Source organism: Papaver somniferum, chromosome 2, assembly GCF_003573695.1.
Source record: "Papaver somniferum cultivar HN1 chromosome 2, ASM357369v1, whole genome shotgun sequence".
In the NCBI taxonomy this organism is placed as follows: Eukaryota; Viridiplantae; Streptophyta; class Magnoliopsida; order Ranunculales; family Papaveraceae; genus Papaver; species Papaver somniferum.
Window position 1 is genome coordinate 92,339,643 of NC_039359.1, and position 12,084 is coordinate 92,351,726.

Below are 12,084 nucleotides of genomic sequence, written 5' to 3' on the forward strand. Positions count from 1 at the left end.
AAATTTTTTGTTCTTCTTTGTTGATGTAGTCTCCATTTGTTTATTGAATTAGAGCTTTATAGGTGGACTGAACTGTGAAAGTTCCATTTCTTGTTAGACTCCAGTTGAGAAAGTCTCTGGAATTTCCTGAGATTCTAATTTCTTCAATTTTCTTATTCTCTGTGTTGTTGAAAACTTGATCTAATTTTTGCTGATTCCATTGTAGAGTCTCTTGCTGAATTAAACTATGATTTTTATCATTATTGGCAAAGAATTGTGTTGCATTTGAGAGATTTGAGTGATGCATTTCTGCAATCCAATTGTGTCTCCAGATTTTAACTCTAGAACCATCACCCACACTCCAAATGTAATACTTCTTTACAATCTGTAGTCCTCTATATATACTTTTCCATATCCAAGAACCATGAGAAGTAATATTATCACTAAAAGGATCTTTGTTGTAGAAGTACTTGGCTCTCAAAATTCTGGCACAAAGAGAATTTTGGTCACTAATCATTTTCCAGGCAAATTTTGCTAGCAGAGCATCATTGAATTTTTTAGTATTTTTAATGCCCATTCCACCTATTCTTTTGGGTTTACAAACTGCACCCCAAGAAATTGGATTCAATCCTTCTTTATTTTCTTTCCTCCACCAGTATCTTCTTTGAACTCTATCAATTGAGTCTGTGACATACTTTGGCATTTTGAAGCATCCCATTTGGTAATTTGCCATGGTACTTAGCACTGACTGAACTTGAGTAGATCTACCAGCTTGATCAACTATTTTTCCTTGCCAAGTGCTTAGCCTGTTTTGAACCTTTTCTTCTATTGGTTTGAAGCTTTCTCTCTTGTTCTTGCCTAAGAATAATGGAAGACAAAGGTACTTTTCATTTAAGCCCATTTTCTTTATTTGAAGAATACTAGTGATATGATTACATCTCTGGGGTTGCATATGCTTGTTGAAGAACACACTTGATTTGTTGAAGTTCACTACTTGTCCAGAGGCATTGTTGAATTTAGTGATGATGTCTAGGAGATTCTTGATGTCTTGATATTTACCTTTGCATAATAGGAGACAGTCATCAACAAACAACAAGTGACTGATGATGGGACTATGTTGACTTGGTTTTATTCCTTGTATTTTCCTTAAGCTCTCAGCCATGCACATCATTCTTGAGAATCCTTCCATGTGTAGAATGAATAAATATGGTGAAATTGGATCACCTTGCCTTAAGCCTCTTGAAGGATTGAAAGGTTGGAAAGATGAACCATTAAGAAGCACAGAAACTGAGGTAGTTCCAATGCACTGACTGATCATTTGACACAATTTGTTGTAGTAGCCAAGTTGTTTCATAATATCCAATAAGAACTTCCACTCAATCCTGTCAAATGCTTTTGGCATGTCCATATTGATAACCACCTTACCAAATTTATTTCTACTTCTCTTCATGTGATCAACAATTTCATGGGCTATTATTGTGTTATCTGAGATATTTCTATTTGGGACATAAGCTGCTTGAAAAGGTGAAACTATTTTTTGTAAAATTGATTTTAATCTGTTGGCAAGGATCTTTGAGATGATTTTGTAGTTTATGTTTCACATGCTTATAGGTCTGGAATCTGAGGGGTTTTGAGGATACTCAATTTTTGGGATCAGTGTTTGAAATGTGTAGTTAAGCTCCTTGAGAAGAAATCCATTTTTGAAAAATTGTTGAACCATTTGAGTAATATCCTCACTGACTATGCTCCAACATTGTTGGTAGAAACCTGCTTGAAAGCTATCTGGTCCTGGTGCTGCCCAAGGTTTTATTTGGAAAACTGTGTTCTTGATTTCTTCTAAATCAGAGACTCTTGTTAAACTAGTATTGTCTTTTGCTGTTATGCTTCATTTTTCTGTGGATTTTAAGTAGTGGTGATGGAACTGAAGTGCTTGTTGAGAAGTGGCTCAATATCCTTTCTCTCCGAGTGCCATATTCCTAGATCATCCTTGAGAGAATCAATGTGATTTTTTCTTCTTCTTTAGTTGGCTTTTGAATGGAAGTATTTGGTGTTTCTGCTCTCCTTCTTCAGAATGTTCTCTCTGGAGTTTTGATGTTTCATATCAGAGTCCATTTTGTACCAGAATCTCAGTTCTTGATGAAGATTACTTAGTTCATTTCCGTTGTTGTGTCTCTGACTTGCTTGAGCCTCTTGAATCTTCTTCTCTACCTCCTTGATGTGTTGATTCACATTACCAAAGACCTCATAGTTCCATTTTTGAATATCTTTCTTAGTTTTCTTTAGTCTTGATACAGTTTGAAAAGCTGCAGATCCTTGTTGGTGTTGTTTCCAAGCTTTGGCAATTACTTCTTTACAAGAGTCTTGATGTATCCAGTTCTCAAAGAGTCTGAATGGTCTCTTGTTTTCTTTCTCAGCTGGATTAGTATGGAGTAATATTGGTGAGTGATCTGAACCAAAAGATGTTAGGCTATATGTTGTAGATGCTTTGAAGTTGTCATGCCATTGTGTATTTGCTATGGCCCTGTCTAGCTTTACCTCCACCAATTGGTCATTTTTCCTGTGATTGCTCCATGTGTAGGGGTAGCCTGAGAATTTGACCTCCACTAGGTCAGTTTGAAGAAGCCATTCCTTTATGCATTTGTTTATGCTGGATTGAGATTTTTCTGCCTTGGAGATCTTCTCTTGACTGCTGATGATGATATTTAGGTCTCCAATTATCATCCATGGAACTTGTATATTCTGACTTCTAGCGGTGATATCTTCCCAAAGTTCTTTCTTTTCTCTGTACTTTGTACTTCCATATAAACAGGTTAGTAGCCATTGTAAATTTTTAGGACCAGCTGTGACCATGACTTCTATTAGGTTTTTTTGTTCATTTGTGATTTGTATGCTCATTCCATCATTCCATAGTAGAGCAATTCCTCCAGAGAGGCCAATGGATGATTGTGACCAATAATTGGAATAACCAAAATATCTAATAAATGAGTTGGTTTCTTTATAGTTTGTTTTGGTTTCTGAAATGAAGACTATGTCAAGGTCATTACTGTGAATGCAATGTTTCAAATGATCCCTAGTATCTTTTTGACCAATGCCTTGGCAATTCCAAGCTAAAATTTTCATTTTCCTAAGATTTTTAGTTGAACTCTTAAAATGATTAAAACTATGTAGGTAAATGATATGCTTGTAATTATGATAGTAAATGATATGATGATAAAGACCAGAAAACTTGTAAAATAAATGAGCTTGCAAAAAGATTGGGATAGTGTTAAAAGTATTAGTTACCTGGTCTTCTTGCCCTGTTTGATGATGGTACTATGTCATAGCATTTCAATACTGATCCCAATCCCCCCTTGCCCTTGATCCAAGTCTTGAATTTCAGGATCATTCTGATACACACTATTTTCAGCTTGACTGTCAGCATCCATGAAAATGGGATTGTCAAAATTCAGGTTTCTTGCAACATTTTCTCTGACCCTCTTTCCTTTTCTCTGACTAGAGCATTCCCTTGCAGTAGTGTGACTTCCAGTTCCTTCAGTGAAGACAGCAGTAACATGATACCCATCAGATGGCTTTTGAAAGATCACGTTGTTTGCAGCTGCAGCTTTCTTCTTGGACACCTTTTTGTTGGTGGTTATTGGGGAACCATCTCCATACTTTGGATTCATTGCCATGACATCTTTGAGAGATAAATTGGTTTTCCCAAATTTGAAGAGAACTTTGTTATCCAGAGCTCTAACAAAGTTAGCCTTCCTTTCACACTCATCTTCGTTATGATCTAAGATAAAACAAGCTGGACAAAGATTTCCTGGTTGTTTTTGATAGTAGAAAGGGATCCATTGAGTGTACCCAGCTCCATTTTCAGTTAAGAGACCTCTAATTAGAGGGGTGTTCACATTGATTTTGATGTTTGCACTGATACCATTTGAATCTACATGGTTTCCATTTTTCGGATCCAGGGCTATGACTTCACCCATTATTTTTGCAAACTTCCTCATTGTTTCCTCAACAAATAGTTCTGGTGGTAAATCCTTGAAATCAAACCAGAACTCTTGAGTGCTGAAATCCATTTTTTGTATATGCACAAATGAATTGTATGGTTTGACCATGAAGAGATTTCCATTTACAGACCAAGGAGCATTCTCAAGGACCCAATTGACTTGATCCCAGTTCGTGAATCTGACGATAAAATGGTTTGGAGCTGGGTTTCTGATTTGAATTTTCTTTACTTTTTTCAGCCAAATATTTTTGAGATGGAATTCCATTTCTGGCTTCATAAGATCAGCAGCAAGAAGTTTCCCTACAACACTAGTGGCCCACTTCGGAAATCCTCTTCAAGATTAACACTAAAATAAACAAAAGTTTGTCTAATTTCATCAGATTCAGAGTTGTTGAGGTTTGTTGACATGAGCTGCTCTTCAAGGAAATTCATATCCCCCAAATTTGGGTCCATGGTGATGAAATTTGAGAAAGGTTTTGATTTTGGATTCAGGAAGTTTGAGAGAATGATGGTTAGGACGAGGAATTTCAGCTTTGAGTATTTCCAATTTAAAGAGGGTTTGCATGATTTTGAACTGAGACGTGTTGGATTAGTCATAGCTTTTTTGACACTAATCTTCCATCAAGAAAAAAATGCAGATGACTGAGATTCACCATAGAATCAAGGAACTGCTTTAGATTTAGTTTTCTCCGCCATTTACTTTAAACACAGACCAAGAACCTTGAAGAAAACAACCTTTGGGGGGACAACCTTTGCAATGACAACTTTGTACCAATACAAGGCAACAAAGACCAGGCATAACCTTAACACTTGCAAGCCATTAAATCAAATCCAGGAGAGTAAAAACGAAACAAAAAGATCAAGATTAGTTTAAAAAAGTGACATGCAATCTTGAAAAAAACGAAGAACCCTTAATACATTTAAGAAACAAGACTCGAGAATCAGACATGAAACAAAAGAAATTAGTGAAAATTAAATGCTGGGTGACAGAGAAAGTATTAATGAAACTAAAAAACTTATTGCATGATTCAGAGATTCATTAATGGTGATAGGAGATTTGATTTGACTTTCCTTGACTGATGACTAATCGCCCTTACTTAGATCTTTTCCAAGCCTTGTTTTGTATTCTAATATTAATCGTTGATGTAAATCATCCATTCCATGTAAAAAAGTTCACCAATTCAATCTAGCTCTGTGGTAGTTTCGTGCATGATAACGTCTTTAAGGGAAAAATAGAGAGAAGACCAAAAGTATGAGAAACGACAAGAGAGATTGTATTGATAGGCAGCAGCCATATTACGTAGCAGAGTATGCTTTATATACAACCATGGGAAAACCATAACTACCTAGTTGGCCCGCACTTCTATAGGTCACAGGCCCTACAACAATATTTTTATTTTTTTCAATTCAGCTTATTTTTAAGTGAATTTAAAAAGTAAAATATCATTTATACTTCAAGTAATTATTGGTGTTGGTGGGTTCCACCACCTTGGCTTTAATTTCAACTTTTGAAAAGTAAAAGTAAAAGGTCTTTGAATCTAGTGTTAGTGGTGTTTGGTACGGTAATTTAAGAGGGGCAAAAGCGAAGTGTTAGCTTTCGCGGTAAATTCCCAATAAAAGCAAAGCCCACCATTTTTGTTGGTCAAATCCCCCAAACTCTCCGGCGCACACAGGAATTCCGCTCTCTCTCTCTCTACTTTTAAATCTCCGCCTCAAATTTAAATCCCCCTTCTTCACCTTCACCATTTTCATTCCATTCTTCCTGTAAATCCCATCCATCATCCTTGAGTCTCATTCTCTGGTGCTGCTGCGGTACCATGTCTCTCGGTTCATCGTTGAAAAGATCTTCTCCTTTGATTTATGGATTAAACAGACATCGTTATCACACCATTCGGTTGTTCCGAAATCAAGCAGGAGAATCATCTTCATCATCATCGTCGTCGTCGTCGTCGTCATCTCCATCGTCTCTGAATTTGTTTCTTAAATCAGTATCTATAATTGCTGCTGGTTCTGGTTTAGGTTATTGGTTTTCTAATTCTTCTTATTTCTCTTCTGCAAAATCGGGTGCTATTGCTTTTGCTGATTGGACTACTCAAACAAATCCTTCGGTTTTACAACAAGATGATTCAGCTGATACTTCAGAGAAAAAGAAATCTAAATTCATATTTGGGGGTAAGCTTGCTCTTCGATTTGTTATTTTGGTTTGGTTTTCTGTGGAGTATAATAATTTTACAAACTGATTTCACAAATTCATAGCTGGTTTTAAATTTAATTGTAATGTTAATTGTGTTTCTGTTCATTGTTTGTGAGAATGCTCTAGAGCTCAGATCTGAACGTAATTATTGTCTTTTAAATTCCTTAAAAAAGGATAAGCTCATAGGAAGAAAGTTTTCTACCTGAGAAAGCGCATTTTTTGTTTATCATGTTCTGAACATTGCAGCTTACCTCTTAAGGAAACTCATTTTATTTTCACATAGCTTCTAGATGCACGCTGAACTTGTTGCCAACGATAAATAGATTAAACTTGGCATGAACAATTGTAGCCAGGAGTTATGGGGGCGCGACTAAGTGAGTAGGAACTTAGCACGGTGCCTTGAAGCTCTTGCCTTAAGATAAAATTAAAAACAGTGGTAAAACTGATGATCTTGCTTCAGCCTTAAGGGCATAATATAGAAATGAGGCTAGTAAGGCCTTCAAGCCTTAAGGCGTGATCTTGCTTCAGCATGATGCCTAGCTTTTGAATGCCTTTTTAAACAGTGTAGATAGCACACCTATTCCCCCTCTCATCAAAGTGTAAGTTACTATCTGATAGGCCTTATCTCACATTTGTAGTACAGTACTTAAGAAGAACTTATTTTCACAAAAGGCCTCGGGAATTAGTTTCTTCAATGGTTCTTATTTGCATTTGCATTGTATAAGAGGTGCATTGTTTATGGGTTGTAAGCTCCAGTGCGGTATTGGGAGACTTGTAAGGTGTCAGCACTGATTACAGACATACCAATTTCTTTCTTCCTCTGGGTTTCGTGTTGCCTTAGAGCTAGTGAAACCAATTATTTTAATTCCGTCAGAATTTGGGAGCATGATCTATGAGCTATCCGATCAGTACTAGTTCCCCCTTCCTAATGGTACTGGTCAAATTACTGCTTGATGGATTGAATTCAATGAGAGCTTTAGCATAATAATAGTAGTGAGGCATTCAATCTTCAAATAGGTAAGAGTAGTTGTTGACCTCAATTTGCTAATGCTTATTGAACCTAGTATTTGGTGGCTTAGTGCCAGTTCCATGTTTTTCTTACCTTATCTGCTTGCTAAGTCTGGTTGCTTCTCTGCTTTTATCTCATTATCGGCTTGTTAAGCATTAATATGATAGTCTATTGGATATCTGAAGACTGATTGGTCACTGTGTTCTGTTTTATGTTATGTGTTGTATGTATGGACCTTTAGTTGAGTAGAAGGTTTTAGTAACCTGCTGCTTTTATTCTGAGTCTGAGTATTTTATTCACAGTAATTCCTTTGAAATGTCACTCCTATTTAACCATAACGGGAGTCAAACATGGGCAGTCTATTTGTGCTACTATAATATTATAATTATCTTGTTTCTCATTACAGATGCTTACAGGAGAAAGGTCTTCTTTAACTATGAAAAACGCATTAGGATGAGGAGTCCTCCAGAAAAGGTATTGGGCTTCATATTCCCTCCTCCTTTTTCTCCTTAGGTGTAGATCCTTGGTCTATATTTAGTTGGGGTGGAAGCTGTAGCTGTAGATTTTGTTCATCACTTTCATTTCACTTTTATTTGACTTACAAGTGGGTAATTGGGCTTTCTATTTGCATTCTTTGCATCTTTATATGGATATGGATCTTATACAGTATAAAATAACAGAGAACCATTGAATTGGGTTCAACGGAAAACTCGAGGTTCAACATGGATTGAGTCGAGAGGTTCTCAACTTCTCATAGCTCAGAGGCAATAAATTGGTGTTTAAATTATGTGTAGGTGGTGCCTGTTTATGTAAAATTGTTACACAATTACAAAGTGGTGTTTGGTAGTTATATCTTACAACTTATGTCCATTCAGGTTTTTGAGTACTTTGCATCCTTCGTTACCCCTGAAGGTGAGGTTCTTATGAGACCAGCAGATTTAATGCGGGCAATCGTTCCGGTGTTTCCTCCATCTGAATCTAGTAATGTTAGAGAAGGGTATCTTAGAGGGGAGCGTGCCCCTGAAGGAGAGTTGAGATGTGCTCCATCAAAATTTTTCATGCTTTTTGACACAGACAATGATGGACTTATATCTTTTGCAGAGTGAGTTATCAATCTTTCAGCAATATGCTGCCAGAAATTTTTCTTGAACTGTAATGTGGGTTTCTTATATGTTCTACAAGTGATTGAGCTGGTTCATGCAGGTCTAAGATTTGGTTTCCTTTTCTTTAGGTACATTTTCTTCGTCACACTACTTAGCATTCCTGAATCAAGCTTTTCCATAGCTTTCAAAATGTTTGACCTTGACTACAATGGGTACGTATCTTGGTCTTCGCACAATTTCTATTTACTACTAGTGGAACTAACGTACTTACTACCCGGCACTTATGAGTTAAGTTTTATAAGCTACATCACCACTTTTGTGTGTTGTTGAAAAGTTAATTAAGGTTGTTGCGGCCAATGTTTATAGTGTTACTTACAGAATGAAACATTTTTGTCTCGTCTTTCCATTTCCTACCTGGATTCTGAAAGTAGTCTTCCATTTTTTAATGTTTTTCCTCCATTTTGTACTTTCTTCCTTCGAGATGATTGATAAAGATCTCAGTAGACCCATTAATTTCTGGGTTAGGCTCGAGAGTTAAGATTGAGATTCCTACGTGCTTTCATTTGTAGTAATCTCAAGAGATCATCAGTCAGTTAAGTACTTACATGATGTTGAACCAATTCCTAGATGTGAAACTCATGAACTTGTGTAGGATTTTTTTTCCTTCCCCCCCCCCCCCCCCCCCCCCCCCCCCCCCCTCCAAAAGGCAACACTTGCTTACGATATCCTTTCTGGAATCCGGTAATTTTTCAGACCTTTTCTGCTTGTACTAACTTACCTATCTCTAGCATAGCTTCTGTTTGGCTGCTTTGATATACACGGATTTCCTTAAGAAGTCAACTTAGCACAAAATGTAATGTGAAAATTGTTACTTTTTATGATTCTTGTGAAAATTTGTGAAATATAAAGATAAATGACGCGATTGTTGTATTGTTACTCAAACACTAAACTCTTGACAGTTTATAATGTCTTTTCATCTTGTTGGGCTGAGTTATGTGTAGTTGTGTTGATTAATTGATACTGTTTATTGCCAGAGAGATAGACAGGGATGAGTTTAAGAGAGTGATGACTTGGATGCGAGCGCTCAATAGGCAAGGAGCTCATCACAGGGATGGAAAGCGCACTGGTCTAAAAATTAGTTATCCTGTTGAAAATGGAGGTCTGCTGGAATATTTTTTTGGCAAGGATGGAACATCATGCTTACAACATGAAAAATTCGTTGAATTTTTGAGAAATTTGCACAATGAGGTACATATAGTTTCTGTCTCATGGCCTTGTTAACTATCTGCTAGCACCAATTATTGTTCGATATCTTAAACGTATGTAATGGAAATGTTCATCAGGTCTGTCACCCTAACTAGTTGAATACTTGAATTGAACACTGCACTCCGTTATGACATTTTTAAGTATGTAGTTGTTCTAGGTTCTCTTGCTTTATTCTTAGTTATTCTTATATCGGGATTGTGGGTACTCGATAATCAAACACGTGCCTGTAGGACAGGGAGTCTAAAGGCTTTGCTGCTTTAGATTCTTGTTCATGTAAAGTTGTGAGTGCATGCCAGTGACAACGTACTTTCACCAGGAACGTCGTTACTGCAACTATGTTCGGATAAACCATAAGAAAATATAAAAATGAAGGATAAAAGAAAAAAGAACTTAAAAAGTCACCTCCATGTTAAGGCAACCAGCATTTTCCCATGCATGCGAAACTTAGGCTTTGTGATTCTTATTGTATGTGTAACAGATGAAAATTTGGGAGCACTGAGTCTTCCACTTTATTCTTTACCCAACCAATATGCCACCCCAGTCTACGTTTCCCTTTAGGTCAGTGGGTGGTTACATGCATGCATATCCATGTTATTGTTACATATCTAGGAATCATGGATATGCTGGTTTGTAAAAAAAAAAGACTGAGTAGTTTGTAAAATTGTGAAGGAAGTTTTTTCTGTAGGGAAATGTCACTTTTATATTGTGAATTTGATTGATGATAACCAGAAAGAAGATTTAGTTATGCAAATAAAAAGCAGGTAGAATTAGAGGAAAATATGGAAAAAAGTAAATAGAGAAAATGCTTTTAAGAAATTGGGAAGTAATCTATATTTCAATTGTGTAATATTAGGATCTGACTTTGATATGCTTATATATAGTCATTGGTCAATACTAATGGAGGCACCTGCTTTCATATTTCATATTCTTTAGGTTAATTATCAGTTAGGAGTGTATGGTTCACTAATCAGATGTTAAATCCTTTATGAGATTTTAGATATTGCTCCTGGAGTTCAATCACTATGATTACAAGCGCCGAGGAACTATATCAGCTAAGGATTTTGCATTGTCCATGGTAGCTGCAGCTGATATGAGCAATATAAATCAGTTCCTTGCCCGGGTCGATAAACTAGACAATGAACCACATCTCAGTGAGATCCGCATTACACTGGAAGAATTCATGGCTTTTGCAGAGATACGTAAGAAATTAGCTCCGTTGTCTTTGGCGATCTTCTCGTATGGGACAGTAAATGGCTTATTCACAAAGAAGGATTTTCAGCGAGCTGCTTCCAATGTAAATACCACTGTACACTATGACTTGTATATGTTCATATTCTTGCATATGCTGCTCCAAATGAGAGATAATTATGTATGATGGTCTTCTTAACATAGTGTTCTATTCTCTTCTAAAATTTCCAGGTATGCGGTGTCACTCTCTCTGACAACGTAGTTGACATCATATTCCATGTATTTGATACAAATGCTGATGGGAATTTAAGTGCGAATGAGTTTGTGAAAGTTCTACACAGACGAGAAAGGGGAATGGGCCAGACTGTTACTGAGCTTGGAGTCTTGGGCTCAGTACTGAATTGCGCATAAAACTGTTCTCTTAAACAGATGCATTTCCGAGGATTGTAAATTTGAGCACATTGTACAGCTGGAGTTGTGGTTGTTCCAGCTTATACACGGCCTTCTTTTCTCTCTACTAACTACGGCTAATGGTATTAAAGTATATATAGATAGATGTTTTCTTTACTTTTCAGGGTGTTTTTCTTTTAATGCCTGTAGGAGAGCAGTCATATTGCCTCCGTTCGGTAACCCAATTGTACAGTGCCTGTGTGTTATATATATATGATTATACGTACATACATTAAATTCTAAACCTAATGTATAATCTACGTTTCTAATGTTTAAAACATTAAATGGCTCTCAAATTCTGTTTTGGCAATTTTTTTTTTTTTAACATAGTCTCAATCTCAAATTTAGAAATCATATTGACACTGAATCCAAATTATATTTGGAAATCAAAATCCAACCCAGTTTAAGTTTGGTTTTTGGTACTCATCGTCTCATCCTCTCTCTCTTCCCCTCCCATAACTTAGCAAACAGATCTTCCTAAATGTTTGATTCTCCAAATTTGTATTTCAAATTTGTTGGATATTATCTGAATTATTCAGATCTTCCAATTAGATTTGGATACAATAGTACATATTTTTTATTAGTAGTTATATTAAATAAAACATCGCTACTCAATGCGATTTTTAGGTTTTTCCTATCTCAGTTTCATTATTGCTATCATGGTGTTCTCAAACTCATTAGAGATTTCTCATAGCCTTATAGGCGTTTCAGACGATTGTAACAATCGTTTCAAGTACATCAAGGACGATTTCTTCCGGCATGACGTAATTTTACATTCTTATGAAGATCAATGGCTACCGGATTTGATTGTGATAATGGTGTTTTGTGCTTATTACTCCTGTATGGGACAATTCCATCTTATGAAGAAGATAATGATGAAGAAAACAAATTCTTCAAA

General features: G+C 36.3%; 1 protein-coding gene across 1 annotated transcript; it reads left to right on the forward strand.

The window, feature by feature from the left end:
* Positions 1 to 5,620: 5,620 nt before the first annotated feature.
* Positions 5,621 to 11,482, forward strand: LOC113348408 (calcium uptake protein, mitochondrial-like). The gene is made up of 7 exons (XM_026592168.1): positions 5,621 to 6,148; positions 7,586 to 7,653; positions 8,055 to 8,281; positions 8,411 to 8,494; positions 9,317 to 9,530; positions 10,546 to 10,842; positions 10,968 to 11,482. Exons 1-7 carry the CDS (start codon positions 5,794 to 5,796, stop codon positions 11,145 to 11,147), a joined length of 1,425 nt encoding a protein of 474 aa, XP_026447953.1. The 5' UTR covers positions 5,621 to 5,793; the 3' UTR covers positions 11,148 to 11,482.
* Positions 11,483 to 12,084: the final 602 nt, after the last annotated feature.

What these genes read in the sequence shown, in the direction of transcription:
- LOC113348408 (XM_026592168.1), top strand. Translation starts at nt 5,794, where the DNA reads ATGTCTCTCGGTTCATCGTTGAAAAGATCTTCTCCTTTGATTTATGGA. An exon ending in ATCTAAATTCATATTTGGGG is followed by an intron (nt 6,149 to 7,585) that starts GTAAGCTTGCTC and finishes TTCTCATTACAG; the next exon opens with ATGCTTACAGGAGAAAGGTC. An exon ending in GGACTTATATCTTTTGCAGA is followed by an intron (nt 8,282 to 8,410) that starts GTGAGTTATCAA and finishes CCTTTTCTTTAG; the next exon opens with GTACATTTTCTTCGTCACAC.